Below are 19,044 nucleotides of genomic sequence, written 5' to 3'. Positions count from 1 at the left end.
AACACACAAAGGCGGGGCGCCTTGACCTAAAAAGAAGTAGAAGAAGAAAAGAGAAAAGAAGTGTTTATTACAGTCAGCAGCACAAATGGGAACTGGTGCAAGTCCACGCTTGACCTGGAGTGTCCACAACACTCCAGGTTGGTGCAATTTTCCGTCTTCCTTCCAGTGGTGGCCCCAGCCTTGAGGAGGATCCGTGGGCCAATGATGGCTGTCTAGAAAATCTCCTTGGATGGGCTAAGGTAGATCAGAATGATCATAGGTCAGAAGGAAGACCTACGTGGTTCATGAAGCCTTAGCTTTTCGGCGCTGGGTCCTCCAAAGCAGAAGGGAGATACATAGTGTGGTGGATCCCAGAATCCCGAAGAACATAAGCAGTGGGAATGAGCCCTGTGAATAACAGAACAAAAAAACTGCATACAGTGTTACACAGAGGGCTACATCCTAACACCTACTTCTTTCCTAGTATACCTCCTCCCTCATGCGGGGTAATTCTACAGTTTTCCTCCTGTAGGTAATTTGCATCAGCTCCTGGTCTTATGGCTCTCCTTTCAGAGTTTCTTGCTCTATGCATTCCTCTTATCCCTAATTAGAAGGCCTAACTTCTCACCTGGCGCATACACTTGTACCCATGGAAGCCATCAGCACAAACACACTGCAAGAGACCTGGACCATTAGGTGCACAAGATCCATTCTCAGGACACATTTCTGGGAGCCAGAGAGAAATAGAGAACATCACTGGATCTCATTAGGTATGTTTCCGAAATAACTGCTTCAACTTAGATTCTCTCAAACATTTCTAGGTCAAAGGTAGAGGAAAGAAGATTAGAGATAAAATCAGAACAAAATAATATTTTTTAAGACCTATTCTTTCCAAGGGGTTAGAGCCTCAGAACAAAAGGCACTTAAGCAACTTTGCCCTTCTGATCTAAAGTGGTAAATGCAAGAGAGGAAAGGCAGTTCCTTCAAGGGTGTAGCAGAGACAGCATACCCGGGTTCCCAGTGCTATTGCAAAGGTTCTTCTGCCCTTGGCAGATTTGGTTGTCTCTATAAGAGGTGACAGTATTCCAGGCATTGATACCTCCAGGACAGTTGACATCTTGTGGCAGTACCCTGAAGACAACACAGTGGTCATAATATGCAGCCCAAAGTTGCTGAGCTCACAGTACTGCCCCTCTTTGATTCTCTTCCCCCATACCCTTACTCACAGAATCTGGAGCTGGATAAAGCCATGGAAAGTACTGGCCAAGTCATCCTTGAGGGGGTTTGCTTGCAGGTCTCTGCAAAGCACACAGTTAGCATTCTGCTCAAGGAAGCACCCTATTTACATTCACACATCTTCCTGGATTTGTAATCCAATTCTCATCCTAGTTGTTCAAGTTTAGGCTGAACTGTGTTTTCCTGAAATTCATATGTTGAAGTCCGCACCTCGCTCAGCCAGTGAGCGGGAACCGGTCTGTATGTGGGATCCGAACCCTCGGCGGGAGTGCCTCCGCGCTCCTAAGCGGCGCACTGTAGCAGTGCGCCACCCTAGTTGTCCAAGTTGAGACATCAGTATTCATCTATCTTTTTAGGAATCCATCCCCAAAGACTTTCCCATCAACTCTTTGCCATATTCAGGAGTATACCTAACCACTTACATGATGACAGCAGTATGTGCCTGAGGAAAGTTTGGACCAGGGTCCTTCAGAGAACAGTTGTGGAGATCGAGCCTGAGGAAATAAATTCATCAGTGTAACTATATGTCTTTTTCTTCATCCATGGCAAGGTTTGTATTTGTCTACACAATTCCCCTTTCAGCTAATATTAATTGAACACAGCTGTGCTCACAGTTGCAAACGAGGTGCTGTGGTAGGCATTTTAATCATGCATTATCCAACATAGTCACCATTAGCAACATTTAGCTACTTAAATTTAATTTAACCTAAAAATTCAGTGCTCCATTTGCACTAGCCACATTTCAAGTGTAAATGGGATAACCACATGTTAGTGGCTACTGTATTGGTCAGTACAGACACGGAACATTTCAATCATCACAGAAAGTTCTATTAGACAGCACTGTTCTAGTCAGTATACTTATGCATCTGTGCATATATGGGAAGAAATCTGTATTTGTCTAGATTAGTGAATCTTGTATTATGATTCTCAATCTGCAAGGGGCCTTTATTTTTTATTTTTATTTATTTATTTTGGTGGATGGCTGGTACAGCGATTAAATCCTGACTTTGCTGTTATCAGCACCATACTCTAACCAACTGCCTAACCAGCCAGCCCACAGAGGACCTTTAAATTAAAAAAAAAAAGCAAGTCACAGTTTTTCAAGTGCATTTTTACCACAGACTGGTTGTAAACTCCCGGACATTAAGGACTATGCTACATTATTTTTTCTCCAATATCTATTGCTGCACATTCCTTTATTCTACAAATATTTACTGAGTGCCTTTGGGAGAACATAAAAATATACATAATACAGTATCTTAGCCTTCAAGTGGCTTACAATGTAGTAGTGGAACAAGATCATCATCAAAAATAAAAACAATGTAAACATTAAGTTACAATATGAAAGAAATAACAGGACAGTATATAAATAAACTCGAGTGGTACAGATACTAAGGATTAGAGGAAGTTTTAAAAAAAAGGTATTACTTTGGAATTTAATAGTGGGGATCGTTCACAAAAGATATTGGAACTGCAGGATGGATATGGCCTAATTTGGTGGAGGAAGGCAATTTCAGGTATGGAGAGAAGCCTGAAGAAACAAACAAAAGTGGAATGTCTTTGTGGGGAGCCAGAGGAAAAGTGGGTTGGGATTGGTCTGTGGTAATTCATGATTTCAACTTTACGCTGAGAGCAACAGACAGTTACAAATATAGTATTTAAGCAAGAGAGTGATAATGGAAAAATTTGGTTTTCAGAAAGTTTAACACAGAAATATTTAGGCGGATTCAGGGAAAGAGGAGAATGGAAGCAAGACATGACATTTTGAGTTTGAAATGAGGGTGCACTCAGGAGGAAATGTTTAATAGGAAGCTAGAGGTACCCACATGTACCTGGAGCTTGAAGAGGTCAGAGGACACAAAAGAGATCTAGTTTTGGGAGACAACTGCATAATCATTATAACTGAAGCCAAAAGAATAGGTGGATTCTACAAAGAGTGTAGAGGGAGACAAGCAACCAGGGCAAGGAATGAACTTGAGGGACTTGCCCCAAAGATAAACATGAATTAATCAGAAAAGGAAGAAAAGCCATATTAGCACAGTGTCTTGGAGGATAATGGAAGAATTTCATGGAGACAAACAGTAAATAATCCAAAGACCTGATAATAAAAGAACAAAGCTCTTTTTAAAATGCAGCTATAAGGGCTGGCCTGTGCTCACTTGGGAGAGTGTGGTACTGATAACACCAAGGCCACGGGTTCGGATCCCATATAGGGATGGCCGGTTAGCTCAATGGTGAGCATGGTGCTGACACCACCAGGTCAAGGGTTAAGATCCCCTTACTGGCCATCTTTTAAAAAGAAAAAAAAAAAAAAAAATGCAGCTATAAAAACCCTTAAAAAAAGAAAACAGGCAAAAATTATGACTTTTATGCAGTTTCATCCAGAAAGAACCACAGAATTGTTAAACTAGCCAAAACTGCCATAACAAATCTAAAAGTTTGAGAATCACGGTTTAGATGCCTCCAGAACAGGCACCAGTTATTTATCCCAAAAGCCAATCAGGCAAAGCCTTGTAGAATCGAGTCTGGGAACTCTTTTCCAGTATCCAGAAACCTGGTCTTCTTCCTCACCCCAATATGGTGCCCTTCTGATTCAGGCAGCAGCGAGCGTGCAGCATTAGTTCGGGTGTCCGCTTACAATAAAGGGCCACTTCTGACAAATTTTGCACACTCCCTGGACACTGGGTGCATACCTGCAGAAGAGAAAGAAACCTTATTAGTTCTCCAGAACGAAAAGCCAAGAAAGGAACAAACGGAGATTGAGTTAACTGACAGCACACTTCTACAGAATGCCTCTAACATAGGGCAGAGAAGCGGCTTGTGTCCTACCCTCACATCAGGTTAGACTAGGAAATGCCATTTCTTCCCCTACAGCCTGGCGCCGAATCTGCGCACCAGAGACTTTCAGTACCAGACCTATCCCAATAAGATTGTCATCTTTGAGGCTCTCTGTTCTAACGTATTTATTATGCTCACGCCAGACACTTCTCAATCTGACAGCCCCGGTTTGGCCGGTTTAAAAGGACTGCAGGTACATCATCAAGCATTACAGAAAGTACAGTCCTACCATCGCACGATTCAGCATTCGTGCGTGGAGAGTCTGCAGAAGAGCCAGAGGACTCGTTTGTAGAAAGAACTTAAAATTATTCAAAGATTAGGGGGCGAGAGATCAAATTTCAAAGGACTTTGAACGTCAGCAAGGACCGGGGCGCCAGAGGCCTGCGCAACGTGAGTACTCGAGAGCAGGACCCGCCTGGGGAACGGCTGGGGCTGGGGTCTGCAGGCTTCAGGGACGAAGTCGGAGCTGCGGGCCGGCTGGGCGATGGGGACAGCTGCGGGCGCGCGGAACAGACGGCTGGCCAGCTACCCTGCTTCAGCCGGATCTCAAACTTGCTTCTGTACCTTGGGTAGCGCCAGAGCCCTTTCCACGCCCAGAGCGAGGAGCAGGGCCGCAGCCCAGGGCACCAGGCTTGCAGGACTCCGTTGCCCGCGAGGTGCCATTTTTCGCTCCCTTCGTCCTTTTCGAACGCTCGCGAGACCTGCGCGCGCAGCCTCTCCCCCCCACCCCCCGGCGCGTCACGCCTTGGCCCCGGGGCGTGGCCTAATTGGCCAGTCCAGTCGCCCCGGGGCGAGCGGCGAGGGACGGGGCTGGCGTTCCTGCTGCTCGTCAAGGTCAACATTTATCTCAGTGCGCCGCAGTCCTCGTTGGGGGCACTGGGCGGCCCCCTTTCCATTTGTCCTTTTAGTGAACGCCTCCTCTGAGCTGACTGCAGGCCTTTCAGCCTCGCGTGCCAGCGCCCGGACGCCGAAGTCGCGTCTCCGGTGCAGCTCGGGCCTCTCCATCCGCCCTCAGTAAACATGGCGGCGCTGCGGCTGGGACTGGCAGGGGGGCGGGGCCCCGCTGTCGCCTGGGTGGCGTGCTGTGGGCCCGGCTCTCCTGCGACCCACGTTGGAACGCCGGCAGGTGGGACGGGCGAGTGTGGGCCGGTGCCGAGAGGCTCCGCAGCATGGCGTCAGGGCAGGGTTGGAGGCGGGGAAGGAGAGGTGGGAAAGGGCAGAGCGAACCGGCCTCCAGCGTGGGACTGGAAGAATATCTGAAGTGCGAGCAGCGAGGTAGAGGTCTCCGCACGTGTGGGCGGAAGGGCTGGAACTGGGAAAGAAAGAGGGCAAGGGTAATGGAATAGCGGAGAACGAAGGGCAAACTCCGGCGGGAGGACACGAGCACCGGGTACCAAAGTCCCCTTCACTTTGGTCGTTAGACCGCACAGCCTCCCGGAGCCTGGAGAGGAGGTAGGGGCGGGGTTAGACGCTTCCCTAACTCCTCATCTTTTTTGCCTTCCTGGAAGAAGGGAGCGATGCTGATCTCAAGGAGAGTGAAGGGACCTTCCTAGCCCTGGCTGCACCACGGAGGTAAGGGAAAGCAGCGTTGTCCCAGGGTGGCTCGGGACCCTGACAGAAGGGCTCCGGGGAAGCCCCGCTCCGGAGTGTTGTCTTTGGTTAGGGCCAGCCAAAAGCTTATCTTGAGTAGCCGGCCCAGGCTTCCCTTCCAGGTACCCCCAGGTATCTGCCTGTAATTTACTTAATGGATATACACTCAGCTGGCTGTCAAATTTTCTGAGACATTAATAGCTATTAATATTTTAATGAGGGCCCTCAAAGCCTGTAATACCTTGAGGAATTCTAGGCACAAGAACAGGTTTTGAGGGAATCTACTTGGGACCGTTAGTCCTGCAGTGACCCCTTTGCCTTTTGTAGGAGTCAAAGCAACCCAACGCAGCGTGTGACCAAAGTGACACGCTTTTCAAAAGAGGTCCCACAACTGCTGTTTGTGCCCTAGTGTGTTACAGTTTTAGTGAAACAGCTCTTCCTTTTGGCTCCCATTCTCTCAGAAAGATGCAGGTCCACAGAGTTTGGATCAGTGTAAAGTTTTTAGAAAGCCACTGCTTTGTTCTTAGAATTATGTCTGATGAAGGCTTTGTTACTCAGTCACGTTTTTTCTGTCTTGCCTGGCTCTGTCTTCAGCCATTCAGGAGAGTTCTCGCACCTCATGCAAATAGAGTTCTGTCAATAAGCCCCATCAGTTTACTCCAGCAGAAGAGGGTCTCCATTTCTGTACATCTGTGTCCTGTGTATGGACTGAGACCTTTCTTCTTTTCTCCAACCACCTGCCTAACCATACCACTAACCCATTACATGTTCTTACTTGCGCATAGCAGACATTTTTCTCTCTTACTGTCCAGTAATTCCCATCATGTCTGTCATAGCAGTAAAAACTGGGCAAAGAGGAGTGGGGCAACTCAGAATGTTGCAATGTACTGTGGCTCACGGCATCCTTCAGTTACACCAGAGTGGTCTGTAGGGAACCTTTTCTAGTGACTAGCATTTGTGACTGTAGAACATGTGATTCAGGAGTTGCCAGCTCTGATTTCCTCTCTTCATTGGCCCCAGGAGGTTTAGAGTTCAGGTTTAGTCTGCCTGCAGACATATCCTGCTAGTCAGGCTACGTCTGCCCAAGAACACAGTGTGGGAGAGTCAGAAGGCACCTGATCTTTTTCCTAGTGGGCAAGAGCAGAAGACACAGTTTATATTAATCTGTCTCTAGATTAGTTGAAATCTAAACTGTGTTCCATGAATAACTGGCTACAATTAACATTCTGCTCCTGCCCTGAGTCTGGGAGTAGTCAGGACAGGGCCCCTGGTGAATCATGTCTTAGCTGCAGACAGCACTGTCTTTTTCTCCTTTGTTTAGCATCATGCTGCATAACCTTAAGCAATTTATCTAACCTCTCAGTTTCCTTATGAGAACTAGAGAGTATTCATGTCTTAACCCGAGATGGTGTTTTGAAAGTGTTAGCCTGTTTCTTTTGCTTATAACAGGATACCTGAAACTGGGCAATTTATAAAGAAATAAGATTTATTTCTTACAGTTTTGGAGTTGGGAAGTCTGTAATCCAGGGAATGCATCTGGTGAGGGCCTTTTTCTTGGTGGTGACCCCGCAGCAACTAGGGGTATCATATGGCGAGAATGAGCTGAGCAAGAGAGCTAACTTTCTCGCTTGTTTTCCTTATAAAGCCATCAGAACCACACCCACGACCACCCTTTAAACCATCAGTGGATTAATCCATTCAGGAGGGTACAGTCCTCACAATCTAATCACCTCTTAAAGGCCCCACTTTTCAATTACTATAATAGGATTTACCACTTTCCTAACACTTAAAATGGAGATGAAGTATCCAGTACATGAACTTTTGGGAGTTGGAGGGGAGGTTGGCCTGTATGGGGATCTAAACCCTTGACCTTGGTGGTATAACACCGTGCTCTGACCAACTGAGCTAACTGACCAGCCCAATACATTAACTTTTGAGGGACACATTTAACCCATAGTCCTGTCATTACTTCATTATTTATTATTGATAATGTTTATAAAACACTTAGCACACTGCTGTATTTCATTACAAGTGTTCAGAAAATGTTAACTATCATTATGTTAGGTTATCTAAGTATGTGGTAGTCTCTGGAGTTTTTATCCTATACCAATAAGTTCCTCAGGGGATTGCTTCTGACGATGTTATATACACGGAGAGCAGGATGAATGGGGAATTGCTAGGCATAGGTTCTAATCTAGCCTCTGACAGTAATTGGCTCTGTGCTTTTTGAAAGGTCACTTGAGCCATTTGGGCCTTATTGTGCTTGTTTGTGAAATGAGAGTGGTTATAGTGATCTCTAAAGATTTCTTCAAGTTTTGAAATACTGTGATCTCGTCCCTTTTTCTCTAAGGGTTGTGGTGTATTTTTGGAGGATTAATATTTCTTGTGTGGGAGTTAGAAAAGCAACTTTCCCTCTTTCTCCCAGTTCCTCTTTTCCAACTGTTTCCAGTACATAGAGTGCCAAGAGTGACTTAGGCCAAAAGCCTAATCCATCGAGGAATGCTGTTGAATATGAGCTGCCTGCTCCCCATTCTGGAGCCTCTATGGCTGAGTTGGGATTTGGAAGTCATAGGGTGATAGGACCGTTTGGATCACAGTGATTGGTTCTCTGTAAGGGCCAGAACAAATGACTGTTGAGCTTTGCCCCGCCCCCAATTTCCTATCTCACCTCAGCCTCTTACAGTACCAGACCTCAGCCTCTATTCAGCTCCAGGCAGCTCTGCCTCCAAACAGGGATTGCTTCTCCAGGTAGGTGTCTACCCCCAGCAGGATGGGACCACTCTCTCCAGCTGTTCCTCTTGCCCCCAGCTCCCTGGCTGGTTTGCTTCTCTCCAAAGTGGCCCTGGAATCCTAACTCTGAACCCCTGGATCTAGCATGATGCCTTCTCACCTTGTCTTACGTTTGAATCTCATCGCTCTTTCTGGATCTGCCATAGACTGTGATGTGGCAGGTATAGAAAGCTTGAGAGATGTTTGGCAGATGTTTATCTAGTGATGTTGGGGAGAAAATTAAGAAAGGGCATAGAGCACTTGGCCTAGGGATGCCTGGAGTGGAGTTTGGGGCTGCCATGGAGGTGATCTTACTGGTGTTTAGTACTGAGAAGGGGTGCTGTTAGGAGGGTGACACTGGGGATCATGCAAGGTGGGGGCTGAGGCTAGGGGGTCTGGACGGGCTGCTGTCATTAGTCTCCATTTCCTCCCTGCTGGGCTGTGGCTCCAGGCTGGGCCCTGCTGGCTTAGTACAATGTAGTAACTGGGTCTGTGCCTGCCAGTGGAGGCAGGGAATTTTTCTGAGATGAAACTTAGGCTAGAGTTGATTTTTCTTTTGCTACTCGGGTGGAGACCTGAGAAGGTTCCTGAATTTCACAGCTCTGCATACTCAAAAATCTTGGCCAAGTTAGTGTCTCTTGGCTGTCTCACTCTGCAGCTTCCACCTTCTCCTACCTCTCCTACCAAACCATACCAGGACCTCCAGACCTTCAAGGGCTACCACCATGCTGGCTGGTCCAAGTTTGGTAGGCATGGGACATACAGGGCCCAAGGGCAGCTAGCCATGAAGTCAGCACAGGTCTGACTAGGAGCTGTTGCCTTTGCAGCTCACTCTGGACAACATCACTCGGTGGAGAAGAAGGACTGTGAGTTGGTGGCTGGGAGCCCACCACTGTCCAGCCAAGTGGCAGCCCAGAACCCAGGAGCAGCAACTGTGATCACAGACACAGTGAGGATATGAGTGTAGGGGTTAGCACCTCAGCTCCCCTTCCCCCAACCTCGGACACAGGCATGGTCACATCCACCTTCTCCCTCGTGGACTATGTGGTGTTCATCCTGCTGCTGGTTTTCTCCCTTGCCATCGGTCTCTACCATGCTTGTCGTGGCTGGGGCCGGCATACTGCTGGCGAACTGCTGATGGCAGACCGCAAAATGGGCAGCCTTCCCGTGGCACTGTCCCTGATGGCCACCTTCCAGTCAGCTGTGGCTATCCTGGGTGTGCCATCCGAGATCTATCGATTCGGGACCCAGTATTGGTTCCTGGGCTGCTCCTATGTCCTGGGGCTGCTGATCCCTGCACATATCTTCATCCCTGTCTTCTACCGCCTGCATCTCACCAGTGCCTATGAGGTGAGCAAGGGAGGAAGAGAGGAAGCACAGGGTACATATGAGGGATACGGGACCCCGGATCTCCTCCGCCTAATGAGAGTGACAGAGGACTCACTGTGTGTTTATAAGTTCTTTCTGGGTGAGGTCAAGGCTAGGTTTGGGAGTGAGGGGAGAAGGAAGGTGCTGTGCTGGGTGGGGCCCAGAGTGGATATGAATTGGATATTCCTTCATGTTCCTGAGCCTCTTGAGGGAAGTTGTGTGTGAATCGGGGGTGGGGAGGTAGGGGTAGAGTTGGGAGCAATACCTGTTTTCTGTATCCTTCTACTCAGTACCTGGAGCTCCGATTCAACAAAGCTGTGCGGATTTGTGGAACCGTGACTTTCATCTTTCAGATGGTAAGTGGAATGAGGATAGAAATTGAGTCTGGACATGGTTGGGGGACCTAACTCAGGCATGCTGAGGAAGGTGGAGCCTTCCCTGCTCTCAGACTGCAGGATTGAAATTCCTGCTAGGGGTCAGTGTCCCTGAAGGCCCCAGAGGCATCCTGCTGCCCCTTCCTTCCAATTTCAACACTGACACAGGTCGCAAGCCAGAATTTGGGAAGGGAAGGGCAAGGGTAGGGAGCTTAGGTGAGAGGAAGCCATTGGGATATTGGAGGTCCATCTTTCCTCCTCTCTCTTCTCACCCTCATCTCCTCTCCCCCTCATATTCTCTTTTCCACATCCAACAGGTGATCTACATGGGGGTTGTACTCTATGCTCCATCGTTGGCCCTCAATGCAGGTGAGGAGTTCCAGTCCTTGGCTTCCAGCCATAGCATGTTAGGAAAACACCTTTGGGAGGGGCAGATAGAGGAGAGTGTGCAGAAAAGAATCTGACCTTGGCCAGGGAATTAGTTCACTGCATGGGTCCTTGGACTGGTCTCTCCCAGAGGTGGAAGCAGGCTTGGTTCACCTCACTCAAAAGCTAATCAAACATTACTGGCCCCGTCTGAATTGGTTAATCAACACCTTTTGGTGGAGTTCTGCAAACATTTTTTTCCCATTGTGGTGAATGGTTTATTTCATTGTTAATGACCAAATGCTTCACCTCCATGATGTGACATGGCTGCCCTCACCAAGACTTCTCTGGCTTCTCCCCTGGGAACCCCTCATCCAGAGATAAGAATGTGACTTTTATCTGTTTACAGTGACTGGCTTTGATCTGTGGCTGTCAGTGCTGACCCTAGGCCTTGTCTGTACTATCTATACTGCTTTGGTAAGTGCAGTAAGCCCTAGGGGATGGAGGGGAAGGGATGACATAAGGAGGAAAGAAGGAAGGAAAAGAAAAATAAGGAACGAGATAAGAATATGAGGAGATGGGATGAAATTCTAGAACGGGATGAGATGAGCTGAGATTTAGGATGGGACGTAGGAGAGGGGATGGCATATGAAGGTGGAAGGTGGCATGAGAATGACGTCCCAGCATCTCAGCAGTTACACCCCCAGTAGCAGTATAGTCCCCTCACTGGTGGTATGATGGTCTCATCGGTGGATGGTTTGTAAAACATCTGTGACAGGTGTGCTGTCTTTCCCCTGCAGGGTGGGCTGAAGGCTGTCATCTGGACAGATGTGTTCCAGTCACTGGTCATGTTCCTAGGGCAGCTGACAGTTATCATTGTGGGGTCGGCCAAGGTGGGCGGCTTGGGGCATGTGTGGGATGTGGCTTCCCAGCATGGTCGCATCTCTGGGATCGAGTAAGTACATGCTTTCCCCTGGCTGGGTCTGCAGTGCTGGGGAGCTGAGCTCATCCTAGAGCCTGGTCTCAAGGCTGTAGTAAGCAGAGGGCAAACTGGGAAGCATCAGGTGCAGTCCTAGGTGGGTGGGAAGCTGGCACTGCAGAGATGGAGGGTGATCACAGGTACCCGGCTGGTGTTTACAGAGGGTCAGGACATTACCTGGGATGAGTACCTGGAATGAGGCTAGGGGTTGGAGAAATGGATCCCTCCCTCTAATTTGCTGTGCTGTCTCTTGAGTCGATCCAGTTTCTTGCCTTCATTCACTGCCTCTGCCCTAGTAATGGTGGTGTCTCTGCTCTGTTCTCTCCTGACTCCTATTGCCAGGAGAGCAGGAAGGCTGACTCTCTGTCTGGGGTTGTGGTGTCTGTTGCAGGCTGGATCCTGATCCCTTTGTGCGGCACACCTTCTGGACCTTGGCCTTTGGGGGCATCTTCTTGATGCTCTCCTTGTATGGGGTGAACCAGGCTCAGGTGCAGCGTTACCTCAGTTCCCGTACCGAGAGGGCTGCTGTGCTGTGAGTGCAGGGACAGGAAGACAGTGGAGCCAGGGATAGGGGAAGAGGTTCCTTGGAGGCGGTTGGGGTGGGGCAGGATATAAGAGCACGTACACACCCATCGGGGTCAGGACATGGGTCTCCCTTCTGGAGGCTCAGGGGTGTGTGCCTGAGAGTATCTGTTAACACCATCTCTCCCCTTGTACTGGCCTCTTTTGCAGTTCCTGTTACACAGTGTTCCCCTTGCAGCAGTTGGTCCTCTGCATGGGCTCCCTTATTGGCCTGGTCATGTTTGCCTATTACCAGGAACATCCCATGAGCCCCCAGCAATCTCAGGCAGCTCCTGACCAGGTGAGAAGGCCTCCGAGGCCCCCTCCCATACCGGTGAAGGGCCAACTGGGCCCCCAATAGGAGTGCTGGGTGGCTGCAGAAAGGACACCCTGGGAATAAAGTCCTTTTCCACTCTGAAAGTCTAGCAATCTGGCATGTGAGAATCCCAGACCTAGCATCACCTAATCACAGTGCTCCCCCTACTGGGTGTGGGGACCTACCTTTGCTGACTCCCCACTACACACCACATGCTCTGCTGGGAGCTTTCATACACCTGGTCTCATCTAAGCCTCCCAACAGTCTCATTTTACAGAGGAGAAAACAGGCTCAATGAGGTAGCCACAGCGCTGAAGTCACACTGCCAGTCAAAGGCAGAGCTGGGGCACGGTGTGAACTGTATCATTCTCTAGGGCCTATTTCTTCCTTCCTTCCTCCCTCCCTCCCTCCCTATTGAAACATAATTGATTGTACATATCTGTGGGGTATAGTGTTGACTGTCAATACCTGTGTGTAATACATGGTCTAGAGCCCATTTTCTCTATACTTTCTGTGGGGTCACTTGGGTGGGCAGAGATGCCTCAGTGCCATGATCTCATGGAGAGCCATGTGCTTCTCTGCTTGCAGTTCGTCCTGTACTTTGTGGTGGATCTCCTGAAAGGCCTGCCAGGCCTGCCTGGGCTCTTTGTTGCCTGCCTCTTCAGTGGCTCCCTCAGGTACCCCTTTTGACCATTTCCCTCAGTCTTGGTGCACATGATCCCTACTCGGTGCAAGAGGGGAATCTCTCTGAGTTGCTCCCTGTGTCCATCCATCTGTGGGTGACAGGAGACAGCTCATCTGTGTAGGACAGAGCACGTCTTCTTCCAGGAGTTACTCCCATCTTTGGTTAAGCATTCTTCTTTTACAATGCCAAGATTCAATCTATCAAACCTATTCCCACACTCAGAAAGGGACAGTGTCCTTGCTGTCCAGACCTCTGAGGTTGCCTCAGCTCCAGCTGTGAGGAGGTTTCTTGGCTGCATGTGTTGTCCCTCTGTAGAGTCTCTTGTTAGTTCTACCTCTTTCAGCTCCCGGACTCAGCACAGCTCATCATTTTCTTCCTGCTTTTTAGCACCATATCCTCCGCTTTTAACTCACTGGCAACTGTTACAATGGAAGACCTTATTCGACCGTGGTTCCCTGAGTTTTCTGAAGCCTGGGCCACCATGCTTTCCAGAAGCCTTGGTGAGATTGTTTCCTCATTTCTTCAGTGAGGTTCTTTCTAAGATACACCCTTCGCACTGTCATCAGTGTGCTTATAAAATACCTGCTTTATCCCTGGTCCAGCACTTGCCTGATGAAACATAAACCTGCTCTCCGTGGTTGTTTACATCTCGGGGCATTTCCTGGGGAGGTCTCTGAGTCATGTCGGAGTGGGGACTCGGTGGGAGGGACCTGGAGCTGGGGCATGAGGTGTTATGCTCTCTGTCTCCAGGGACACAGGTGGTGGTTTGGCTGGGGAGGGATCTTTGCTTTGCCTTTTTTCTTGTGTTAACTCAAATCTGCTTGTTTCCCCTTCTCCTTTTCCCCCAGCCTTTGGCTATGGGCTGCTTTGTCTGGGAATGGCCTATATTTCCTCCCACATGGGACCTGTGCTGCAGGTAAGATAATGACTATGGAGCCGGGGAAGAAATTTTTAAGGGAGAGAAGGAATTGGTTGAAACAGGAAATTGAGGAAGGCAGCTATTTTGCGGGGGGATTGGCACAGGGGGTAAGTGTCAGAAATTCCCCTGATGGAGTTGTGAATAGACTCTCAAGTAGCCAAAAGCCCTAGGGTCACTCCTGGGATGTTATCTGCTCAGCTAGATCTAAGGATCACCCTCAGGAGAACCCAGAACACATTCTCTTAGCCATTCCTTCCCTCTGGTATGGGGAGTTCACATTGTTCCAGGTAGAAGAGACAGGCACATCTGATGAGTGGGGCTCTGAGGCAATGACAGGTGGCTGTGCTGTGTCCGTGAGGCTAGGTGTCTCCGAGCCTGTGTCTTTTTTCCTCAACCCTGTCTTCCCAGGCTGCACTCAGCATCTTTGGCATGGTCGGGGGACCGCTGCTTGGACTCTTCTGCCTTGGGATGTTTTTCCCTTGTGCCAACCCACCTGTGAGTAATGCGTCTGGCTCCATAGTTGTGTGTAGTGGTGTGGGCCTAGGGAGTGGGTTGGTAGTGCTCTCACCAGGAGTGCTGGGGACTGGCGTGAAGGCTGGTAGGGCTGGCCTTCTGACAGGAGTGTGGGCTTTGTCTTTGGGCAGGGTGCCATCGTGGGCCTGTTGGCGGGACTCATCATGGCCTTCTGGATTGGCATTGGGAGCATAGTGGCCAGCATGGGCTCCAGCATGGTGGCCTCTCTTAGTAATGGGTCCAGCTTCTCCCTGCCTAGCAATATGACTACTGCCACTGTGACGACACTAATGCTCTCGACCACCCTCTCTCGGTGAGACTGCACTCACTGTCCTTGGGGGCAGAGCTCATTTTTGAGGGTTTTCACAGGGGCTTTGCTTAGGGACGGGTCACCAGAGCCTTCAGGGAAATATTGGATATTGGGTCCCAAGACTCTGGGACCATGCAGGTGGGTGGAGCCAGATGCCCAGAGGAATGCCCTGACAATGAATTGCTAATTATCCTCACCCCTCTGCTCTCCCCAGGCCAACAGGGCTACAGCGGTTCTATTCCCTGTCCTATATGTGGTACAGCGCTCACAACTCTACCACGGTCATTGTGGTGGGCCTGACTGTCAGTCTCCTCACTGGTGAGAGTGATCACAGCACAGAGAAGGAGGGGCTGAAGGAGAGCTCTTGGGGCACCTGCAGTCTGCTGGCAGAAGAGGGAGGGACGGATCCTGCCCTTTTGAGCCCTTGGGTGTTAGAAATCCGTTGAGAAGCCTATTACCAAGAAATAGGTGGAGGCTGGGACCTCTGGGGCCCTGGAACTGAGGGCCTGCTGCTCTAGATGATTACACCTTAGAGACTTAACAAGCACCTTTGCCTTCAGGGGGAATGCGGGGCCGGCCGCTGGACCCTAGGACCATTTACCCAGTGATGCCAAAACTCCTTGCTCTCCTGCCCTTATCCTTTCAGAAGAGGCTTTCCTGTAGAAGTTGCAGCCAGGTAGTATCTGTTGTGCAAATGATCTCCTTCCTTCCCTTCTCTGCAGACACTACCCGATTGTCCAGGTTTCCTTCCATCCATTTTCCTTTCCCCCTCCTCCCAGGGCCCCTCTCTCTGATGATCTGCCTGAGTGTGGACTGTACCAGCTTTACCCAGAGAGCTGTGCTGGCTTGGGAGGGGGGTGGGGGGTGGATGGAAGGATCTTAGGGCCCAGAGGAGCTCAGTTCCTGGATGGTGTGCCCCCTCCCCACTCCTATTTTGTGTTCCCCACTGTGCCTTGCTCCTCCCTTCCCCCCACCTGCCACCAGCCTTGCTCTCTCCCTTCCAGCAGGGATGAAAGGGGGTCTTTCACCTTTTCTGCATTAATCACTTCACCACCCCTTGTCTATGTGCACCAGCTCCACTGCCTTTACTGTGCGTGTTCCCCAGGACCTGCCCCCGGACACCAGCCAGTTTCCAGAGAAGATGCTGAATGGAGTGCTGAGGGACAGCAGAGAGGAGGCGATGGCCAAGGACAGTTCAGCCTATCAGGGGAGCAGCCCCACCTTTATCCTCCAGGAGACCTCCCTGTGACGTGGACACAGGACCCTGGCCTCTGTCTTCACTCTGGCAGGCAGCAGCCAGAGGCCACCCTGTAGTATAGGGACGAGGCACTTGATGTGTTCTGCAAGAATGGGTCTGGATGACCTAGCCCGTACCAAAGCTCTTTGTTCTTAGAGATTCTCTCCTGCATGAGAAGCTGTCACATCTCAGGCGTGTGAGAGTGGGTCAGGGTTTCTCCTTGTTCTTTGCCAGTCTATTCTTTAGAGGACAAGGCTTCCAAGGGGCAGGATTGTGCCAGAAGTGAGGATGGAAACGAATCCTCTGGGGAAAGGATGATGGCTTCTGATTTAACATAGCCAGGGTCCTTTGAAGTGTCTAGAAACAGTACTTGTGGTCATAACTGTTCTAAGGTCCAATTTGGCAATATTGACCATCTCCACCATAAAACTTGAGGCTGCCTTGGCCAGCTGTTGCTTCCCTTCCAGTCCCATCTCTCAGTGATTCTGTCAGCCTCAGTGGGCCCTGTGATTACTTTCAGGTTGTCTGTGACACCCAAGCCCCTCTCATTGTCTGTCTACCTCCATTCTTGAGAGAGAGGTTTTGGTGTCCTTCGGCCTCTCGCAATAGACCTCCATCTCATTTGTGTAGAGTAGGCAGATGTTTTACCTCACTGACCCCACCCTCCACCTCTGAGATGGGCACTTGGGGACAGGGCAGATGTGGATTCAAGAGACCAGGTTCAAGACTGGGTCCACTGTGAAGTGTGTCATCCACCTGACTCCTGAGCTAGGCCACTCTAGTGTCATTCTGTTTCCTTTTGGAGTTTCTTCCCCACACATCTTTGTTTTTAGGGAATAAAAACTGCCATTGGACCTTGAATCTGGGCTCCTGTACTGTCTCTAATTGTTCCTGTCCACCTAGCCCCATGCCTTGGAGAGGATAGAGAGCCCCCTCCTGTGCACAGGTCATTTTCCTCCGTTGAGGAGAGGCAAAGGGAACCTGCAGTGTGATTGCAGGTCTCCGCTGCTGCGGTGTCTGCAGGGGCAGCTTGTGCTCATCAGGATGGGGGATGCACACACTCCCCTTTTGAGGCTTCTCGTCCCCTGTGGCTTAGTCTATCCTTTGTCCAGCCCCACCTGTTCTTTGCCAGAACAGTCTCTGCTGTTGGAGATTTTTCACTTTTGGGGCTAGAGGAAGAATGTTGCTATTTGATTTTAGAAACTACATTCAAGCTGGACTTTTTTTTTTTTTTTTTTTTTCCTTTTTGTCTTTTTTCGTGTCCGGCAACGGATTGCAACCCTCAGTGTGGCGCCCGTACCAGACTGTTTTTTTTTTTTTCCTTTTTGTCTTTTTTCATGTCCGGCAACGGATTGCAACCCTCAGTGTGGCGCCCGTACCAGACTGGGACCGGCAATGGGATCGCAACCCTCGGTGTTGTTCCCACACCTCGCTCAGCCAGTGAGCGGGAACCGGTCTGTATGTGGGATCCGAACCCTCGGCGGGAACGCCGCTCTCCCAAGCGGTGCACTGTAGCATGCGCCACCGGGCCGGCCCATCAAGCTGGACTTTTATGTTCTTGCGAAGAACATTGTGCCTGTGCCCATGCCCATGCCCACCTGGTCTTGGTCCCAGGCAGATCTGAGAGTTCAGCTTTGGCTAGGCCTTCCCACAGCTCTCAGCCACAATCCAGCTGTTCTCCCATATCCCATGCACCTCCAGGCTGGGATGTCTGCCCATGCCCATGCCCACCTGGTCTTGGTCCCAGGCAGATCTGAGAGTTCAGCTTTGGCTATGCCTTCCCACAGCTCTCAGCCACAATCCAGCTGTTCTCCCATATCCCATGCACCTCCAGGCTGGGATGTTCTGTCTCCTTTTCTGCCTCAACTTGCTGAGTCACTCCCTCAGCCTCCTTCCTCCTGCCCTGTGGAGGAATGTTTTAATTTAGGGTCTTTATGATGGAGAGTACCTCTCCAATGATTAGGAGGATACAAGATGAAAATACAGGTAATATTATTTATAGGTCCTGGGGAGTACTTGGCATGCTTGGAGGCCAAACACACGGAGGCCAGGGAACATGTGGAGAGAGAGAAGAGAGTGTGGCAACTAGCAGTGTACGTTGGCGTCAGGAATTCTATGGGTGAGAGGGCAACTTAGTTGGGTGATCCTGGCTCAGGAGGTCTCGTGGGTTGCTCTCAAACTGTCAGCCAGGGCTGCAGTCATCTAAAGGCTTGACTGGAGCTGGAGATCTGTTTCTGAGGTGGCTTATTAGTGCTGGCTGTCAACGGGAGGCCTCAGTTCCTCGCCAGCCAGGCCTCCCAGCTGGGCTACTTGAACAGCCTTCAAGATAGGCTCACTGAGCCTGTCTGCCTTCTCTACTGCCTGCTAGGGAAGTTGGACAAGAGGTTGGAACACTAGAAATGGCCCCTGCACATCTTGGCACAGGAAACACCTACCCTGTACAACAGCCTTACCCTATCCTCATTTGTTTGGGGCTTTGTGGGTACTTTTCACTGTGTAGGTTTTCCTTTTCCTTTCTAGCATCCCTGGCATGGACACAACCCTCATGTGAAAGGCTGCAGAGTCCCAGGTTCATCTGACATGACTTTGCAGTCCTTTCTAGGACAGCCCTTGTGGAGGAGCTCCCCTGATGTGTCCCGGCCATTAGCTCTGGGAGTACACTTGGGTACAAGAGGATTTCTTTTTATGTGGCTGCAGGTGTGGCTCTAGTACTTCCCTCCTACTGTGCGTCTTGCCAAGGCATTGGTTCCTACCATGTTCAGAATGTCTCCCAATTTGGTTTGGTCTGATGTTTCTTATGATCAGATTCAAGTTATGCATGTTTGACGAGAATATCACAGAAAGGATTCTGTTTTTCCCATTGCATCTTATCAGATAGTGCATGACTTTGATTTGTCATATGCTTTCCTTAAACACTGGTTATTGTTGTAATATTTATTGTAGTTTTCTTTTTTTTTTTTTTTTTCGTGTCCGGCAACGGATCGCAACCCTCAGTGTCGCGCCC

At 49.7% G+C, this 19,044-nt stretch overlaps 2 protein-coding genes across 8 annotated transcripts; one reads left to right on the top strand and one right to left on the bottom strand.

Moving 5' to 3' along the window:
• Nucleotides 1–46: 46 nt before the first annotated feature.
• Nucleotides 47–4,744, bottom strand: ATRAID (all-trans retinoic acid-induced differentiation factor). 2 transcript variants are annotated; one of them, XM_008584651.1, is made up of 7 exons: nt 4,618–4,744; nt 3,787–3,908; nt 1,638–1,709; nt 1,206–1,277; nt 989–1,110; nt 608–705; nt 47–387 (listed from the first exon to the last, which is right to left on the bottom strand). In XM_008584651.1, the coding sequence occupies exons 1-7, from the start codon at nt 4,714–4,716 to the stop codon at nt 283–285; spliced, it is 690 nt and encodes a 229-aa protein (XP_008582873.1). In that variant the 5' UTR covers nt 4,717–4,744; the 3' UTR covers nt 47–282. The 2 variants fall into 2 exon arrangements, with proteins under 2 accessions (XP_008582873.1, XP_008582874.1); XM_008584652.1 differs by having other exon boundaries at nt 4,469–4,710.
• Nucleotides 4,745–4,988: 244 nt separating this feature from the next.
• Nucleotides 4,989–16,901, top strand: SLC5A6 (solute carrier family 5 (sodium/multivitamin and iodide cotransporter), member 6). 6 transcript variants are annotated; one of them, XM_008584647.1, is made up of 17 exons: nt 4,989–5,067; nt 5,562–5,625; nt 9,240–9,762; nt 10,071–10,136; nt 10,472–10,523; nt 10,930–10,997; nt 11,321–11,475; nt 11,891–12,031; nt 12,232–12,361; nt 12,965–13,053; nt 13,449–13,561; nt 13,910–13,977; nt 14,389–14,475; nt 14,625–14,806; nt 15,018–15,121; nt 15,364–15,479; nt 15,878–16,901. In XM_008584647.1, exons 3-17 carry the CDS (start codon nt 9,370–9,372, stop codon nt 16,115–16,117), a joined length of 2,004 nt encoding a protein of 667 aa, XP_008582869.1. In that variant the 5' UTR covers nt 4,989–5,067; nt 5,562–5,625; nt 9,240–9,369; the 3' UTR covers nt 16,118–16,901. The 6 variants fall into 6 exon arrangements, with proteins under 6 accessions (XP_008582869.1, XP_008582870.1, XP_008582866.1 ...); XM_008584648.1 differs by lacking the exon at nt 4,989–5,067 and adding an exon at nt 5,253–5,328 and having other exon boundaries at nt 15,909–16,901; XM_008584644.1 differs by lacking the exon at nt 4,989–5,067 and adding an exon at nt 5,253–5,328.
• The last annotated feature ends 2,143 nt before the right edge of the window (nt 16,902–19,044 follow it).

Source organism: Galeopterus variegatus, unplaced genomic scaffold (genome assembly GCF_000696425.1).
Source record: "Galeopterus variegatus unplaced genomic scaffold, G_variegatus-3.0.2 Scaffold3330, whole genome shotgun sequence".
NCBI classification, from domain to species: domain Eukaryota; kingdom Metazoa; phylum Chordata; class Mammalia; order Dermoptera; family Cynocephalidae; genus Galeopterus; species Galeopterus variegatus.
The sequence above is the reverse complement of the archived record's forward strand: the minus strand, read 5'-3'. Positions and strand labels throughout refer to the sequence as shown.